Source organism: Cygnus atratus, chromosome 8 (genome assembly GCF_013377495.2).
Source record: "Cygnus atratus isolate AKBS03 ecotype Queensland, Australia chromosome 8, CAtr_DNAZoo_HiC_assembly, whole genome shotgun sequence".
Taxonomy (NCBI): Eukaryota; Metazoa; Chordata; class Aves; order Anseriformes; family Anatidae; genus Cygnus; species Cygnus atratus.
The window spans coordinates 17,226,846-17,247,327 of NC_066369.1; the positions used below are offsets into that span (position 1 = coordinate 17,226,846).

General features: G+C 36.5%; 1 protein-coding gene across 1 annotated transcript in view; it reads right to left on the reverse strand.

Moving 5' to 3' along the window:
- Window positions 1-1,312: 1,312 nt before the first annotated feature.
- The window catches only part of HS2ST1 (heparan sulfate 2-O-sulfotransferase 1), a 78,976-nt gene continuing 59,806 nt past the window's right edge, over window positions 1,313-20,482 (reverse strand). Inside the window, exons 3-7 of the mRNA XM_035537517.2 lie at window positions 15,060-15,145; window positions 12,618-12,756; window positions 9,660-9,757; window positions 8,178-8,335; window positions 1,313-5,949 (exon numbers count right to left, since the gene is read on the reverse strand). Coding sequence (XP_035393410.1) covers window positions 5,723-5,949; window positions 8,178-8,335; window positions 9,660-9,757; window positions 12,618-12,756; window positions 15,060-15,145 — 708 coding nt within the window. The 3' untranslated portion in view covers window positions 1,313-5,722. The remainder of the gene's footprint in view (window positions 5,950-8,177; window positions 8,336-9,659; window positions 9,758-12,617; window positions 12,757-15,059; window positions 15,146-20,482) is intronic.

Sequence of the window (20,482 nt, forward strand, 5' to 3'; positions counted from 1 at the left end):
TGCGTTATGTGGTAATGAAGCCAGGGGGAGGTCATAGCAGGGGACTTGTGCTTGAAGAAAACATCTGGACATTGCTTTGACATTCACTAGCAACTTCTTGTATTTTATTAAGTAAGGAAATCATACTGAAATCAAATGCAAGATTCAAACAATAAATAATAAAATGAAAATACAGGACCTGCAAAAAAATCTAGCTTTGAACACGAAAACCTCTCCCTTCTTTCACACCCGTCTCACGAATTTCAACTGATGCGATTAATTACCTGTGCAAATGGCAGCATCGGTTAAAAAAAAGGTTCAAGCAGTACTTACCTCATACCTGTAAGAGCATTCTGTCTTTCACAGGAGAAGCTACTGTAATTTTAAATAAAACATTTTTTGTATTGTAAATTTTTGGGGCTGCCATTTTGTTTACTTCATCATTTTAGGAAGAGGTACAGTGACTGTAGAATGCCCTGTACCTCTAGATAGGCCAGGCAATTTTTTCCATTCACTTCCCACTGGCTGATAGGAGCAGAAACCTTGTTTTCCATACAGCAATTACACTTATCACTTCCAGTGATGGAAATAAGGAAAAGTCTACTTGCAACAGAAGTGGGATTTAAGGTCAGCAAAATCCTCAAGTGGAAGTTGCTGAGTAACTGCATGATGGTTCTTAATCATCAAGGCTGACAACTAAATATTTAGGAACTATCACATTAGGAAACTTGGCCGGGACAGACAGTTGTTCAGCTCCATAGTGTGTACAGCTAGGAATGTTTATAGGGTGATGTTTATAGTATGCATCAGAAATCCTAAACAGTGTCATCCCCATGCTCACTACATTTTCTTGTTTTAAGTGCTTGTCTACAAATGCAAACCACATTTCTATTCCACTCAAGTTCTTACACCATGCTCATCACTGCAGTAAGCAAGCATCTTCCAGCACCACGGTAATCAGTCATGTCGTTTGTTCTCTCAGCCAGAGACACACGAATGCATCAATTCATTGTTTTAATGCTAATTTTCTGCTCTTACAAATCTCAGTTCTAATATTAAGGAACTTTTCATTGACACTTCCAGCACCATGTATACCCACTAGAAATTTATTATGTTTCTGGCCAGAAAGCCCAATGCAAATTCTAAAGGCTTATAAGTATATTTGGTTGTAGCTATATGAAATTATTGCAGATGAACTGCGCTGCAGCTCACCCCTCCCCTCCAGAATTGCAATCGCTGCAAATGAAGTTCACAATGCTGCATGACAACATGTTCCAGAAAAAGATCCTTTCATGTGAGTGTGACATACAAATATTAAGACAGGACATCAGACTCTTTTTTTCCCCTTCCCACTGGGTGTTTTATTTTATAGCATTTGCATTAGGTAATCAACTGAAACACTTCAACAACAGAAAGCTGGCAGCATAATAAGGAAAAATGGAGATTATTTCTCAAACAGCTGTGACAAAATGGTTTCAAGTCGGAATAGTATTGCACAAACGAATCAATTTACGGAGGGTGAGAGGGAGCAAACATCTTCAACATGGATTGTGAGGAAAAAAGGCACTAGTCAGCTGTGTGTATTTAAAAAGAAAAAAGTCATGAAGCACAATCCATGTTTTTCAAAATTACATTCAGTACTACTTTAGATATGCTCACAAACCTGTCTTTTTTACAGAAGCTACAGAAACCTGCTGATGTAAATATAAGACAGTACAAGTGTATAAACATTTATAATTATGCTCCAGAAAAGTCTTCTTGAAAAGGGCTCTTTCTATAAATACTGCTGTAAAGGTTACATAGTTGCATAGGCTTACAGTAAAGGGTGCTTCCATGCAACTCCGTAGCCCTACAGTTTCCTTAAATTTAATCTCTAGTAGTCATAAAATATGCTCTAATTTTGAAGAGCTTCATTGGCAGTGCACTTGAATCAGCTTTTTCCACTGACTGCTTAAGCAGCACAGTTCAGACAGCGTCATCACATAGCTTTCGTCACAGACACAGTTAGCAACACCAGGTAAGCCTAATGGAAAATGTTAACAGAATTATAACAGAAAATAACCGAATTCTCCCTGATATTAAAATAGGACTGCTCTGAGATCATAAACAAGGAAATGTGTATTTCTGGAAAGTAAAAACAGCTAAGTATCTCCAGAAAAGCTAAGTACCCACAAAAAGGCATTTCAAATGACCAGGATGGACTGCTGCTTCCTTCGCCATATTGTAGAGCTACCAATTTTCATGCCTGTTTGAAAATAATGCCATGATCAGCATACCATTAAGAGAGACCGTATGAAAACAAACCCAGAGCAAACAGAAATGTACACGTAGGACACTCCACACCCTAGCATTTTATCTGCCCACAGATGCACTAAGAAAATAGGAGTGAAATTCTTGTTGCACGGATGCAGGATTATTACGGGAAGGAGCCAAAAACACTGTTGCTCTCCCATCAACACTGCCCAGGAGATCCCAAGTGCTCCCGGCATGCTGGGGTTATGGCTATGTAGCTGCCAGCACAGCTGGTCCTAGTGCCATTACACTGACAGTCAGGAGTTTCAACAGGGCTAGAATTTTGCACAAAATCTGAGCTTTAGTTTTGTACAAAAAGTACAGAACCATGTAACAAAACCTACTCTCAACTACATATATGAGCATTTCAGCACCTTTCAAATGAACTCAGCCCAGCAAAAAGCAAGTCTCACTCCTGTGCAGAGACTACAGTGACTTCAGTTCAGAGATCTGTGTTCAGGAGGCTGCATAGTAAGTTTACTGATCATACAGCCTGCAACAACAACAGTCCATGTATTGTTGCTTTTCACTCAAACTCATTAAGGGAAAATGCACAAGATAAATTCTGTTTATATACTGTAAAATGTTTTTAATATCAGATTGGATTGATTCCTTTTCTGAATAGAAGATGAGCACAGCAAGTTTTTGAAAAATTTGTAAGTTTCCTTTTCCTAAACTCTCTGCTTTTAGGAAATCAAAGATCAATAGTTCTTAATTCAAGGGATTCTAAAAAGTTCACAGTTGGCCAGATGGTAGCACTACATACAAAAGTACAGTCTCAATTCCTTTCATGTTCCACAGACAGTAACATTTTCAGAGTACATCTAGAATGAATTCACCTCTCCAACTGTAGCTAACGTTAAAAAAAAAAGTCTTAAACTTTTGTCTCAACGTGGTCAGTTCACAGCAAAGAACAAGAAGTAAATAATGTGTGTTTACTTATATGCGCTATGAAAAAATATATTGCTCTTAGAAGTAAACAAAAATACAAATTTTTCTACCATTCCTGAAGCCTTATATTTCAGAAATCCTTAATCCGGGGCGGGGGGGAATACAACTTTAAGAATTGCTTATGAAATAGAATAGGTTTCTGTAGGCTGTACTGAAATCAGTAGCAGCTTTGCTTATTTTTTTTTTCTTGTGAATACAGAAGTATTTGCGTACATAACTTTTTTCATTACTTAGATGAACGTTGTATGTTTTTACTTAGTAAATGCTTCCTTTCTCCCAGAGGTGCTCTTCTGAAAATTTTAAAGAAGACTCAAGAAGGTAACTTACCAAATCATACTGAAGGAAAACAATGTAGTCAAAAACACCTAAAATAAAACTATCACCTAGTAGATAATCTTTACTGGGTTTATAAATATTCCTCTTATTTCAAAAAGGCTACTGCTTTGTTTTAGAAGTTTTTATATCTCCATTAGCTACTTCTTGTGTACAACTCCTCAGCTCCTTCCTTTAGCTAGAAACTGTCTTCACGTGTGAACACATCTCATTCCCAGGCATGTTGGCATTATTAATGACGTCAATAGACAAGAACTAGCACAGGAAATCTTATGCATGGTTCACACTATATAAATGGTAAGCTACCAGAAGGAACTTCCCTGATTATTTGGGAAGAACAATGAGGTCTATTTTTAAAATTCAAAGAGAAAATTCAAGAAAACAAAGAAAAGGCAAGATGTACTTGATAGTCTGTCATTATCCTGTCTGTAACTGGACTGTTGCTTTTGGCTGCAGACACCCAGTTCACAGACCATTTTCCATTTCCTTTGTTTTCATTACAAGAACAAGCTGGTTAAAGAAACTCCAGTTGGTAATTTTAAACTAAGCCTTCAGCATCATCCCTTAGGAATTAAAACCTTTACAACCATTTTTTACTTTGTCTCCTCAGTGCCTTCCCCCATCAGACCCTGTGCAAAGCACTTTAAGAAAAGGCAGGTGTAAGATGTGTAAATACTCAGATCTTTACGAAAATTCAATAGGAAACAAATTCTTGTAGTTCTCCACTGCCATTTGCTATAATGCAGTGGCCCCAAACATCTGTTCTCAAGTTTCAATTTACTTGATTTACCAGGTGTTTCACATTGTTAATAATGGCAACTCACAAATTTACAATAGTCACATAAGGCAGTTACATAAATACAATTATGTCAAGCTCACTGCATCTTTCTCAACCAGACTACACATCATATTTTTCTTCTTTTCCTCTTAACATAACAAAGGATGACAACAACATTTCTGTAAAGAGAATCCCTGGACAACATTCTAGTATTAAAGTCATAGAGGTCACTGAAGTGCATTTCTGCAATGTCCAACAGTTAATTCAACCAGGAAGTACATGTGATGGTTTTTTTTACTTCACACAACCAAATGGGTGCAAAAAAAAAAAAACAAACCCAAAAACCAAAAACCCACTTTGAACGAGTTACTTTAAACCTTTTGGTCCAAATACATAAAATAAGCAGTATTTACAGCATTTTACTCTTTTTGTAAATGCAATGCTTTAAAACACATTATAAAGCACCTTAGTAAAAATATTCTACAGGTAAAAGTCTCGAAGTAGTAGGAAAACCCTAACCATACCACAGCTCACTAATGGAGTCATAATATGGATTCACCAATACCTCAGCTTACAATTACTACAAAGAATCCATGGAGAAACTTTATATTGAATTTACTATTTTTATACCACTGTAAGCATCAACTAGAACTGCAGACAATACCAACTTTCTTTGCAGTTTTCCCAACCTCAGTCAGGGGTGGTGTGAATAAAAAACCAAAAGAACTCGCCCCTCCCCCCCACTGCTCTGATTCTTTAACTTTTTACAATATTAATTTGAAAATGATGTTGTTTTAACACTAATGCTTAGTTGTAATTTTTTAATAAAACCACATATATAAATATGGGCAATTCCAGCAGCAGCATTTCTCAGCAGAACATGATTAACCATCCCAAATAATATCATGTGACATGATTCACAAAAACAAAGCACAGATGTCAACCAGTTATTAACACTACTCATATAGTATACAACCAAAATTTCCATGTTGAAAGCTGGGAAAAATGACTTCCTCTTCACAGAAGTATAAACAAAAATAAATTGCTCTGAAAATTAAAGAGAGCATTAACAGAAGCATTTTTTGTTTATATTTTCAACTAGAACTGCTGTGTGTTAATTGCTCCAAATTAAAGTGTAGATTTCTTCAGGTAAAGGGTATTAACTCCCACTGAAAGTATTAGTTAGATAAAAGAAATGAAACTTTTGCTTCTGGATTACCAACATGATTAGTTGGTATCCAACGCCCCGGAGGTGATCCACAGCCCACTTTTCTCAGATCTAGAGAGAAATGTCTTGGAGGTCTACAAGCAATCTAATTTCCATGGCTGAGGACTGTGATGATGATGTGACCAAAGATTTAGGTCCATAAATCTACCAGTACTGTGTTCTTAGTTTGATTTAGGGTAAATCTTTTCATAGAAAAAGTTTTGAGCCAGAATATACAATTCTCCATCTTTTTCCCGAACTGCATGTGCTCTGACGAATTGAAATTGCTCCAGTGCAAATTCATAGAACTCATTTTCCATTTTCCAGATTTCAGACTGTTGTAGCTTGGCAATAGTTTCTTTTGTGGGAAGTTTTTTCTCAGTTGTTTTCCTAAGATGAGACTTCTTTCCTAAATGCAAAATGAAAGCAATAGCTTCACTTTAACGTTCACGTGATGAAAAAATGTATACAGTCCTTTTATTTACAGAGTTTTCACACTCTCAGCACACTGATAAACTGCATTCGAAGTGACACAACTTAATCCAGAATTTATTAACGCAACATGTTGGGCTGGAAAATTGCAGTCTCTCACTAAATGTTAATGAATTTTGCAACAGTTCTTTCAAGTCTTTCTTCTTACTCTAATAAAACCAGGGAATGAACATTTCATTTAAGGAACAAGATTACTCCACGTAATGTACTCCAAGCACAATTAGTCTTTCAGAATTTATTATTTAGATGTTAATATGGTATCTAATGTTAAGAGTTTTATAAACTGCAGAGCCAGAGACTTAGGTAATGAGACAAAGATGACCAAAATGATGAATATATTTTCCTTAAGAAGTGCTATCTGCTGTTTTATATTAAATTTGTCAATAGTACTTATCTAGGGCTTGATGCATCAGTTCCATTTCTACCATTTGCAGAAAGAAGCCCTACTAATAAGGATCTTTTCCTCATCATAAGTTGCATGGCCAGCTCACAGAAAGGGATCTACCTGTATAGCAAAAATCTTACTGTGACCCCAGAAGTACTTGGACCTTTGTATCCCAAGTAAACCAATGGTTTGGGGAAACAAGATAATCTTGGAGAGAAAACACTTCCATATAGGCAGGAAGAAATAAATTCACAGTGAACCTAAATCTCAAATATTGTGTGAAGGACAGTGGTCTGTGAGCTGGAAAAGGTACAGAGAAAGGAAACAAAGCCAATCACAGATGTAAAACAGTTTCCACAGAGAAAAGACTCAGGTTAGAATTCTTCAGCCCCACCACCTTAGCAAAAAACAAAACAAAACAAAACAAAACTTGGAAAAGACTGCGTACTACTGTTCTCAGATCCTTCATAAAGGAATGGGGGGCCTCAAATGGAACTACACGGTATGTTCAAAGCACAAGCATGTTTTGTCATACTAAACTGTAGGCTTTTTCAGCTTAACTGTGGAACTTCCTGTCACAGGGTATTGTGGCAAGTTTAAGAATTTTTTAAAAGTCAGTTGATGGCATAAAAACTCTCCAAAGAAATAAAAGTTATCCTTCAAAGTGCATTTTACTCATTCTTCGGAACTGAAGATAACCTATAGTGATGACTATCATGTACTTGCCCTGTTCTTACACACTTTTGCTGACGTTTGCTGGTGACCACTGCCAGATACCACACACTGAGCTTTAAGTATTTAATTAAGTATTCATGAGCCGTATGGATCTTCAGTCTGACCAAGAAATCCTATGATACACACTGTGTAACAGGAGTCGGAGTTCTCCAAAAAAAACCTTCATTACACTCACTGTTTCTGAATACCACGTTTAGCATTTTTAAGTTAACTTTCCCAGTTATTGAGATACCATTTTGCTCAATCTGTCCTGACCTTCCTTAATGAATAATTTGCCATACTGGGTCAGAAATCCCAGGTTATCCAGAGGGGGTCTTCAAAACATCTTCTGCATGATCTGTGACTGAGTTTAAGAATGCCTGAACTAAAGAATAATTATTTCAATTTTTGAAATCACTTTGATAAAAGCAAATTTAAGGAAGCCATCTGAACAAAAAATGTTTCAATTTTCTTGTTTAAAACTCATTTTTCTTCCCCTTTGTCATTTGAAGATCTAAATTTTGATCTTGAACACAGGTGCAGACAAGATGAGGGTTTTTTTTCCCTTTTTGTTTTAAAAAGAAAATGCATTCAAATCAAAACTGATTTTATGCAGATAACAAGGTTGCATCGAGAACAGATAATTTCAGCAGGACTTCTGAGGAAATAAAAATCTGCTACTACCAACTTAATGTAACTGAAGTCCCTGCAAGCCTTTTCAAAAATATTCTGACAAACACCTGCTGCAATTTCCTAAATGTATATTTTGAGCTTTCTGTGATTTGCAAGTGTAGCATACCTACAAAACTGCCCTTAGCCTAGTCTTCAACATTTACAGTTTATGTAAGACAGTAAGACACTTGGGTAGCCCTCAAAAATTTGTATGGAGAGTTTTCTTGGAAGAATTTCTCTCTTCTGTAGGGATATCAGTCAACGGAGAGGCAAGCTTGGTAGAGACTCAAAACTATTCATCTAGGTTTAAATAATTCACATAAAAAAGAGTGATAAGAGCATGAATGGGATATGGAAATCAACCATTTAAATACCTGTCCGGTACAGTTCTGTGGCACCCCTGAAGAACCGGGGCAAAGCTGCCTCCAATAACATGATGAAGTCTTCAAGCTCTTCAGTAACTCCCACTAGGAAGTATTCATTAATCAGGTTGTACTTGGCTTGTTCCAAAGCCCATCTACTTCCCACATTCCTAAAATGGCAAATAACAATTACGGCAAGCTCTGATGTCAGCCAGCAATCCTTGGTCCCTAGGTGGAGATCACTTCATACATAACAGGACATTTGTACAGGAAAGGCAAGATTCATTTCAAATTTTAACCATTTCTGTCTTCATTTCCCTTTCCAGTTTCTCTTACCTGTGTTCATACCTAAAACATCATATCTATCATATCTAAAATTTCACTTCTCTAGTTATTTTGAATAACAACTTATCCATTTAAAGAGCATATATGTACATGGTTACTGTCTCTATTAAGGCAATTTTTGGAGGATTTTCTCCACTTTCACATTAGACACCAGAAATGGTTCTGGTAAGAACGCACCTTCCTTTTTGCATTGTACAAGCATAATTCTGTACTAGAAAGTCATTGCAGTTAATGGGAGGACTTCCCTATTGAACAACAAAGACAAAAATTAAACTGGCATTTTCCTCCTTTCTATAGCTCTAGACAGGGTGAAAATATAGGCTCAGACATATTTCTTTTTCCCTGCTTGTTCACCTGTATGACCAAGAGGCACTGAAAGTTCCCAAGTGACCATTTGCTTTGCTTATGCTTAAATTAATTCCATTTGGATGAACAGTACCTGTGACAAACTAAAACAATTCCCCTTGATTTCACTCAGAATCCATCATATCATTTGTGTGTTTTTGTTTGTTTTTAATTTATCATCATTTTCTCTTTTACATAGTACTTGCATGTGATTTGTTTTATGTGACTAACCATTTTTCCAAATTAGGGTTTGCTAAACAGTTCTTTAAAGCCTGTGCCATTGTTATAAGACAAGATGCATTGACAGATGGACACTATTTGCTTTTGTTTCAGTTTCTACTATGTATCATTGACTACTGATGTCTGGTAAACGTTTAAGTAGATAAATTTATCCAGATCTCAAATACTTCATTCTCAAAAAAAACCACAACCAAACAACAACTCCAGGAGCTTGAACAAAATATCTCCACTCAGAAAAACAGATATTGTAACCTGACATAAATGAAAAATGTAAAGATCCCAAATCTACAAATAATAATTTTTTAAAACAAAATTAAGTTTTTCCTCAGAACACTGCTGATGCAGAATCCTAACATATTGCTTGTTTAAAGGACTTCAGTACTGCTTCAGTAAAAAGCATTTTGAGGCGCCTTCAAAGAAAATACGTAATAAGAAGAATTAGTAAAGTACCTTCTGCTACACTTCATCCAGTCCCCCAACTGTACTACATATTCAAATTCGTTACACTTATATTTCAGCGATGATATACTTGACTAAGAACTTAAGCCACGTTTATCTCCCTACCAGCACTCGGAGCTGTGGCCACAGAAGAATGGAATTTGAAGCCAAAGTTTCTCCGGAGCACAGTCTGAACCTCCAGCTGCCACACATTCATCGAAGGTCTGGAACAAAGACAGACGGAGCTGAGCTTTACAGTTGGGTATGTGTATCACACATACCAACCTGCTTAGTTGCTAAACGTAGTGGGGACACAGAAACACAAGATATGACGTGAAAGAATGAAAATAATGTTTTCAAGTCTTGCTATTACAATATTTTATTGGGAGGACCTACTTGTCTAAATCAAACTACTATTCGGAAAACCTTTTATAAATAGAGGTAATCAACAACTGGATCCTACTTGTGTCCCCTGACAAAGGTGCTACATCAAAACTAGCGAAACCAGTCAATAAGTGTTGGTATTGTCATTTTTCCCCTCACAAGAGAAGTTACTAAAGATATGTCAAATATCATCGGACTTGCGTAATACTGGAACAGCTGGATCTTTAGAGCACAGAACACTGTGCCTTTTGTGTTTTAGATTGAAGTCTGTTCTATTACATTTTAAATATTATGACAAAGAACTGATGTTTCAGAGGCAATCAGAAGTGAAAGCAAGTTGTTCACTGGGTAACAGAATATTCCAAACAACATGGACAGACAGCTGTAGCCACACAGAGTTTCAATTACAGCAACAGTTACAATAAAAAACTCCATTAGCATTGTAAAGAATGTGCAAGTATTTTACCCAGCCACCATAAAATGAGTAATTATGATATTTTTAGTCATCATATGAGCTACTTATCTAGACTTATTTTGAGGTAAAGATCCTGAGATAACTTGAAAAACTTAATGGTGTGAGGCCAAAGCAGGAATTAACCTGTAGTCTTGCTCTGCATTGCACTTTGAGTTTCAAATAGCTGATACATGTTACACATCACACTTGAAGCACAGATTAACAAGGTAAACAGGACATGGCTTTCCTAGGTATGCTTTCTCTAGAACAGCCCTCCAGAGAAATTCTAGTCTGATCTACCATGATTATTTTATAGCATCAACATCACCTAGAAACTAAATCATTTAAATGCACCTCCTAACTTATGAATGTACATACTAAATATGAACTGGCACCTGTCAAAAGAAAGACTTCTTTGCTTATGCCTGGAGGTTATTTTATAGTTAAAGTGTGTAAGAAAGGAAATAATTTTTAAATTAAGATGAAATAGGAGAAGTCCCCTTCCCCACTTCCTCTTCCGTACATACCTTGACTGCTCCATCCAGAAACTTTACCTTAAGAAACATTTTACAGACTCTGTTCTTAGAGCTGAACTATAACTTTTGAAGTACGGGGGTTAGAAAGAAAAAACTCTCCCATGTACATTGTGATCATAACATCATAAACAGAAAATTATTAATGCAATGCATTAATGCATTACATAAATAGGAATGAATTTCAACTTCTTCCAGTAAGTTAGAACTTAAAGCACAGTCTAACCAAGCAGTAGTACTGTGGATTTTGGTTTAATGTTTCCCAGTGACTATTTACCAAGTCTGTCCAAAATATAATTAAAAACTAAAACAACACTTTTAGATTTCATTATTTTTTGTAAGTATTAAATTCTATAAATGGCTTGGACTCAGCAGCATGCTGAGCTTTCCACCCCACTCATTTCTATCAGAAAGAAGTTCCACTGGCCAAATTATGCTCTTCATGAAAAGGAACAGAGTAGGTTATGGTAGACTGGATCCTAGGTCTCTTTTTAAAAATGCTTTAACAATACCATAACATCAAATCATCTCTCTATGTATTTTAAAACATAATTTAATTTACTGTTCTGCTCGAAGCATTCCTCCGTCTGTGCTGTAGGATGCTAGGACAAACTGAAATGCAGTAGCAGAAGATGGCGCCAAAACCTCAGTAACAGAGGAAGATAAGTGATGTGTAACAAGATCAGTGTAACAAGAGTAATCAGCAGCAGAAAAAAAAATAAAAATAAAAAAAGAGGAATGGTCCCTACCCAGGATTTAAAAAAAACACCATTAACAAGGGGTAGTGTGGGAAGCATGCAAAATGATTAGTTACATTTTCTGGTAGTTATGGTTTTTATAGACATATGCACTAAGATGTAATCAATATGATTTTTCCTTAGTTCATTACAAAAACAAACAAACAAAAAACATCATTTAAAAACTATTGCCATTGAAAGCTTAAAAATGGTTTGGCTCTGTAAAGTATAATCCATGTCCACCCCACCAGCTTCCACACTGCTCTACCTGTAGTCTCATAAACTATATTAATCTATTTAATACCTTATTTTCCTTCCTGATTTGAAGAAAGTCCAAAGCAACATGATAAACGTCTTACTGTAAACCATTACAGTGGATGTGCAGATTTTTTTCTGGAATAATCTTATGAGCCCTAAATGAGGTTACAGTTCTGAGGTTGTAATGGCAATCAAGACTTGAATGTGCTAACCTGAACTACTCTTATAGCCTTCTAATACAGATAGAAGAAGTATAGAAATATGATTCATACTCCACAGCTTTCAAGAAGACTCTATATATTTTCATTGTAATATTTACATTAAAATAATAAATTAATTGGGTTTCTAGTGATAAATAAGATAAATGTCAAGGCCAAATCGTCAGCAGTTCCACAGCTTTTGGTGGAAAATGTATCTAGCTTAATTTTCAACAAGAAGAGTATACTTAGTGTGATACTTGCATCTCTGGATACTGAAAACAGTAATTTAATTTTAAACAAATTGCAACATAAAGCTAATTTATAGGGTTACAAAGAACATAGTCAAAGCTACATTCTGGTCCAGTACTTACACCAAGGGGAGATCATAACTTACAAAGCCACCACCATCACTAATGCCGATACAAGAACTTGTATTCAGCTTTTATCAGTACATATTTCTTAAAATGCTTTCACATTAACTTTGGTAAGAACAACACACAGAGCAAAGTGTACTTTACCTTCTTATCTCCCTGTTTTCGCCTTCGTAGCCCTGGTCTGTAATCATCTCCAAAGCGCAGAAAGTAATAATAAGAAACCAGTCGTTCTATAGGGTCTCTTATGACATTTATGTAAATGGGTTTCTTTTTAACACCAAACCTAAAGTGAAAGAGGAAAAAAATGTCTTTTAAAGGTGAATCAAAGTTTCTCATCTAATACCTAAAAGCCTGTCTCTATAGGTACCTGTCTCTAGATGCCTGTCTGAGTCTTCTACTGAAGAGACATACAACTGAAATCTATATATAGTGCAGGTGCTGGTGAGAGGAAGTTTAATGATTCATCTCACCTCTATATCCAGTGCATGACATGGATGTGAAAGCCAGTTCAATTTCAGTTTTCTTAGTACAGTGGTTGATTATTTATTTAACAAAACAAACAAAACTGAAATATTCTCACACAACAGATACTACAAGTGTTTATACAACTACCCTGACTCTAGAAATGTCTCAATCTAGCGGCTGCATGTATGTTAATAATAAGCAGACAGGGCATTCAATACTGAATTCCTGTCTCCTACTACCACTGCCCTCCTAACCCATCCTGTGCAATGAGCACGGAGTTTTCCTGGCAGGGTTCAACTTATCAGCGACAAACTCTGACAGAAGGAAGACAGAACTCTGAGCCCATCCATTACCCGGGCTGATTACTTGGACGTATGGCTATGCTTATTAAATAGGAGCCTAAGATAGTATCTGTAACCATACTGATTTCTCTATCACAGACAGAAAAATGTTTCCTCACACATTTACCTAAGCTAATTTTTACTTACTGTGGTACAAGCTGGAAGCTTGATGAAATGAGTTCATAAGCTCATGGGACACACGAAGAAGATTTAAACCACCAAACCTGTTTTGTACACATGCCATCTTTCAATAAAAACCACAAATATGAAACAATAAGCTGTTGTGGAAAAAAATAAATTGTTTGGATGAAAGGACAGCAATGTACACAAGGATAATGCAGTCCTAGAGGGAAGATGCAGATGAAGGAAATCTGTGAAATTGCTTAGATGCTTTCTAGATATAAAATAATTATTTTAGTTTAAAGACTTCCGGTATCTGAAAATGTTTTCAGCTTCATCAAGTGAACAGGGTATAAAATAACATTCATTTTTGATTCATCTTTGCTGTTCCAGAAAGCTGTTATTCCAATAGGAGATCAGTTCAACGGTTTACTCATGTTTAACTTTTAAAGGCAGAAGGGAAGCTAATGAAATTTGATGCATTTCATTTTATTGGTAGATTTGCCATTAAGACTTCTTGCCTGGTACTTTTTGTAAACTTCAAGCTTTTACTTGGTGCCATTGGTAATTTTCAGTCACTACTGTAGCTTTTAGCATTTTCTATTATCTAACCTACTGTACTGGGAAACCATGAAACTCTCACTTCCCCTTTTCATTCTCTATAATAAAAAGCTAGAATTAAAAGTTAAGTGTACATGACAGAATGAAACGTTGAAAGCAATGACTAAAAATTAATTTTCTACATGAAAAAAAAAAGTATTTTAATTAAATTAAATGTTCTAGCACACACAAACATATCATTACTCAGGACTGACCAGCAACAAGAGGTAAAGGTGGTGGTTCCTATTGTTTGTGCAGCAGCAGAATACGCTCAGATCTAAAAAATCCATTTTCAATTTTAAGCCTTTTTCCTCATACTACAAGTCTGGGATGAAACACTGCTAAGCAAAATTGAATTGCCAGTTGAAGGGGAGGTTTCACAAGACAAAGTTACTCAGGATCACAGCTTTAGATCCAGAAGCAAAAATAAGACAAGAATAGAAACACATGTGAGCAAGAATATAGATATGATCCTTCAACCTTTGAAGTCACCAGGAGGTGATTTCTTTTAAATTAATTTTAGAAGTAGTAGGATTAAACTCCACAAGAATTATTTCTATGCTTTTTACAGCAAGTCGGATTACTATAGGCCAGAAAAAAATGCTTAAAATATAACTTAATATCTTGATAAAGTGTAAAGGGATACTCTGAAAGAGAATAACTACATAACTTAAGAAGGAGGTGTCATTACTTGATAGAAACATATTTTAGAACAGGTATCTAAAACTTCTTGGAATGGGAAGCCAATCACTTAGGTAGAACTACCAGTGTCCCAGAGAAAAGTGAGAATTTTCAGCAAAACAAACTGACATTCAGCCACGGAATACTAAACCTAGTATACAGATAGTTTTGAAATATGATTCGGCTACGTGTTATCATGCAAAAAGACATGAGAAAACTGTGAAAATCAAACCAAATACTGCTCCTCCTAGGAATTTCAGCATTGGAATTTAAAAAACAGCAGTTTTTCATCACTAGAGGGCAGTAATATCCCAGATGGAGCCAAGCAACTTATTTAAACTACTATGCCACTCAACGGATAAATCCATGGGTAACATACTTTGCAAAGTCCAAATAAGATACGTGTCCATGGTAAAATCCTGGTTTCATTTCCTTCCAGGAAGTCACGTTCTTCACAAATCGAACCTGTAAAAGTAGACAGAAGTGTTTCAGTACACCTGGAACACATTAAGCTTTGTCTAACATGGTGGATTTTTTATTTTTTTATTTTTATTTTATTTTATTTTATTTTTGTTCAAGTAAAATCTTACAATGCATTTGAAGAGAAGGGTTTTTTTGAATATTACCAAACAATTTGTGCAAACTAAAAGTTAGACTTTTTGCAAGCATATAGATGACTAATTTTAGATCATCACAGTTTAATGATCTGAAGCTAACTAAAAGCAGAATACAGCAAGCAGAAGATAAATTCAACAAAAGCTACCACAACAATATTAACAATGCAAACATGTCATTTTTTGTTGGTGAATCTTATCTGTAACTTGAAAGGAATCCAGACTTTTCTTGACTATAAGTAGAAATGCAAGTATACCTTTGATGGAATTGTTTGGCTTGTATTCCGTTCTTCAAATAAAAGCATACCAGACTTACAAGCATATTCTTAGACCTATTTTACTGGGATATAAAAAACAAATCCGATGGTTCATTTGGCCCCCCTCCCAAAATGCAATGCATGAGTAATCCAGAAATTTTGTAAATGTATAAAGTGTAAATTAGATCTACAGTTTATGACCTTGAACAGTTCTCATAAATCTAGCGAAACTTCCATGTTAAGGCATGAATTAGGCCTTAAACAAAGGCTGAGAAAAGAGCTACCAGCAAACTTCACGATAACTAGGAACAGCTTTGCATTTCAAAGATAAAAACAAAATAAGATACGTGCCCCAAAACAGAAAGTATGATTAAATTAAGTGGGGCATAGAAATCCTGATGTAGCTTGCCTTTATTAGGTAAGAAGAATATTTTAACATCAAAGAATTTAGCTCTGAAAATTATTTCAAAACTAGTGAATTGGATAACGAAGAAAAAATGATAAATTTGTACTGCTTGAGTTGTAGTACAATGCTACACCATTTCTGACACTAAGAATTAGAAGACAGATGTGTATTACCTGTACATCTACACTATCTTTTTTGTTCTACAGTGACACAGATAAGCACAAAGATACTGAGACAAAAGAGTCATGAAACAAAAGTTGGACAGCTCACAACAACATGCTAACATTCTCTGTGAAGTGTAATAGTGCCTTGAGACATCTAATAAAACACTGACCAATGAAGATTTTAAGAGGCAAGACTGGCCTGGTACTGCTTCCTCACACGTGCAACCTTGCTGTCTAGGACTTAGCATGGCACTTGGTAATTTACCTTTTTTCCCTCAAACACTGGCTCTTGGACTCAGGTGAAATAAACGGATACCACTTTTTCCTAACAGGCAGTGCTCATTTTTTTCAGTGCACAGATTTCACAGTCTGAGGCATTTTGCAATTTAAACCATATATTGCATAGGAAAATGGTGGCAAGTTTACCTGAAAAGCTCCGCATAATGTTATGTAATGGCATTTCATAAATTGCACTGGTTTTCTGCCTCGTTTTGTCTACAGCACGAAGTATAATATATCTATATGACTTTGAATCCAGTCAGACTACCTATGCTACTACTGAAACAAACCCAACTTTCATTGACTATACCTTTTTTAGGATAAATGACAAGATATTTTCAGTGGAGAGCCTCGGCTATGAGTATTTCTATACCTAGGAAAGAAGTTTCTTAAATGCAGAGTACACGTTATCCTCCCTCCCTTCATCCCCAAGCCCCCAAATGCTACAGCTGGTTGATACAACTCTACAAGATAACCAGTAATGCTACCTATTTTGTATAATCCAGCATGCAAATAAAGCTTATATTTCAATTACACTTCCATTGGCAAGTTTTCTGATGCACCAGCTAGATTTCAGTTTGTACTAGACTAGGCCTAGACACAGGAAAATGTTAACTGCAAATTCCCAAGGGTCAGTTCTGTCAGTCTCTGTCAGACCTCCATACCACCATCTGCCTTCTCACCTGAGATGTGCCAGTAACAGTTTTTTCAGAAAAAAAAAACAACAAAGTTTAAAAAAAAAAAAGCTTTGTCTTATGATTGCTTTGCTAATAATTTTTTATGAACACAGGGTTATTATAGAAGAAACTGCATTTTATGCTGTATATCAGAGACCTGACTGGATGTTCTAACCTTTTATTAGCTTTAACACTAACACCAGGGAAGCTACGAGAAGGCTAAGAAGGTTTTATATGACATTTACATCTGCCTTAAGATATTGTCCAGCTACACACTGTGCCCCTGAGAATGCAAGTTTTTAACACCTCTACCTAGCTTGCAGGCAAGAGATTTTTTCCCCCTTTCCCAATACTTGCACCATTCCAAAAATTAGAAGCATTCCAGGTCCCAGGTAGCCTAACGAGTCTGGATTCACACATTTTTAGGGCAGAGAAGTATACTGTTTGCTGATTCTTACTGTCAGACACGATCAATTTTATTTTTCTTTTCAGGGCTTAGCAGATACTGGAGCTTTCAAGAGACCAGGCAAGCTTCTCAACCTGCATCCAACTGAATAAAATTTGAGGTTACTTTGAAAGTTCAGATAGAAGCGAATGGAATTCCTGTGAAGTTGTTTCATGGTGCTTTTATATAATCAGCTACAAAGTTGCTCCACAGCCTTTAGTAAGTGAGAAATCAGCTGAGTTTCACTGAATTAAAAAGTCAGATCAAACGTACTCTGGGGGCGTAAGATGTCCTGAAAGGTAAGTTAAATGCATTCAGTTTCTAGGACGATAAGAATTTAAAGCAAGTGTCAGTGAGCTGAAAGAAAAAAAGGAAAAAAAAAAGACCATACTTGGTCTGGGCAACACGTCCAGGGGACTCTATGCATGCAAACCGGTGTTCTGGTCATTACCCCGTGGCCCGGTATCATGTGGATGTTTGCACACTGAAAATTCCCCAGCTTTTCCCTCCATTATATTATAGATCTGTCAATTGCTAAATAACTGATTGGATATTACAAATAGATGGGGTACGGCTACCAGAAGCCTGGTAAGGACACATGAGAATTTTCCATTTGACCTGGGAAAAAGAAAACTCTCAGGAAAGACTGCATACCAACATGGCGTCACCATTACAAGAAACACCAGATTCAGATTTCAAGACCAAACACGATGGGATTACTAAATCAGAATCCTTCCGTAGGCAGGCACTGGTAGCTTAGCTATCCAAGTTGTCGTACAGGCTGATAACTTGCAGCTACCTCCAAATTAGAGGGCCAGGACCACTGGAAAGCAGCGAGCAGCACAGGTTGGCTGAATGCCATGAGAAACCGCAAGCAAGCTCAAGGCAAGGGCAGCTGAGAAGCAAGTTTATGAGATGAAGAGATGGGAGTTCACCAGTCCTGCCATGGTAAAGCCACAATACCTGACCGGCATGAACAGCTCTTCCTCAGAAGAAAAAAAATAGAAGGAAATACAAAGAAAATAGAAGGAAATGACCAATGTGCTGTAGTGGACACTAGTATGCACTCGGCCATCTAACTCGGAGAGAAAAGTTCCTAAATGTTCAGCACCAGATGACGGCACTGCCCCTGCTATCTGACCCACTGCAACCTTTCTGTTGTTCCACTTTTGATGGTCATTGAAACCATCAACAGTAGAGGAAATACATATTACTAAAGTCAGTATGAGTCTGGTATCCTCTGAGAGGTTACTGTTTTAGAATACATTAGGAAGAAAGACTATATGCTTTCAGCTGTCTTTTTTTGAGGAAAATGGGGAGAGAAACTGCAGGAGATATAACAACAAACTACAAACAGCAAGTTGAGGTAGTGAAATGTGGGATAATCATACCACGTTTTCTGTATGTTCACAACAAAAGTACACAATATGTACGCATACCCTCTTTTTTCTAATAATATATCAAGAATACATGCTGAAAGATAGAATAACAATTTAGTTTTAGATATGTTAGATGACACTTCTCCATGTAACAAAAAAAGCTGAAGTCTGCGTGGCTGGTATGCCATCCAGTTAGCCATAACAAAGGCATACTTGTATGGACAAAACACATCCGTACTGAAACATGCAAGCAACAAATAAATTCCAATCAAATGTTTTCTCCATTTTAATGAAGGCAATAGTTTTTGTTACAGACCACGGAGGTCTGAAACGCAACATGGTAAACGTGGCACTGAGCTCGCTGCAAAGAAAAGGCCCAACCTGTAGAAAGCGGGGCAGTTCACAGGATCCTGCTTTCAGGCAAGCTGCAAAAGAGAGAAGGGCAGCTGGGAAAAATTCCATCTGAAACTAAAATGGATGTGTTAGGGACTCTTATGGGATTATCTCAAAGCAGCTACAGTTTATATTTGGAGTGGATTTTAAGTAGCTTTTTTTCCCAGATTGCGTTCAAGAAGTAAAGGTTTCACAGATGGGCAGAGAACTTAAAATCTGTAACAGAATTAGAATAGCTTGGAAAAAGTACAGCAGAAATAGTATATACCAGAGAGCTTACTATTTTACCGATTTATTTATGTCAGCCTAAGACAACCTTCACCTTGCTCAGGGAGGTTTTTGGTTTTTTTTAAACAGAAAGTATCACTGATAAAAACAAATTTGCCTTTGTGATGTGTTCATGTATTTTACTAGTGGTATATATACACCTAATGCACTCAACTCAGTGGGACTGGTGAAGGCGGCATGTGAATATGTCATGCATATCCAAGCCCACAGGGAGCAAGCACACATCAGCTACTACTCAGCACCCTTAACATCTCCAGAATTGTGTGTTATGACTTGCAATGGGAAGTTGCTAATCATATACACAACCTACCTCAATATACTAAAGAAATGTTTTTTCTTTCTTTGAAGAACTATGTAATATATAAAGCTTTTCATTGTTAGCATCTCCCAGTTAATGACCACTGAAGAAGAGGAGTATCAACTGTCTAATTAACAACATGAATCACCACTTTGGACAATAGCACAATATCAAATTAATTTAGAACTGCCAGTATTGTATACATGCCCAGCATTGAATTGATTTGATTATTCACAGAAACAGAAACTGCAGTTGGAAGTGCAGTGCTAAGTGTGATTGACTTGAGCAGGATTTTTCAATTAAAAGATACAGGCTTGTTAAATCTTTTGGAATTCTCTCTGCTCTTGGTGCACAGAACTTCAGTACTTGTTCTATGCAGTGGACAGGACTACAGGGTCGACTACCAGATTTACTCTTAATCTCAGTAACCATGTATCACAGTACCACCTGCATATTTTAGGACATATTTCACAACAGCAAGAACCCAACAGTGACACGACCTCGCTTCCATGAAACAGGTCTCCAGTCCCACCCCAAGCACACTCCGTGTCCTGGATGCTGAGATCCTGACCTCAACCTTTCTCCCACATACAGAACTGAGA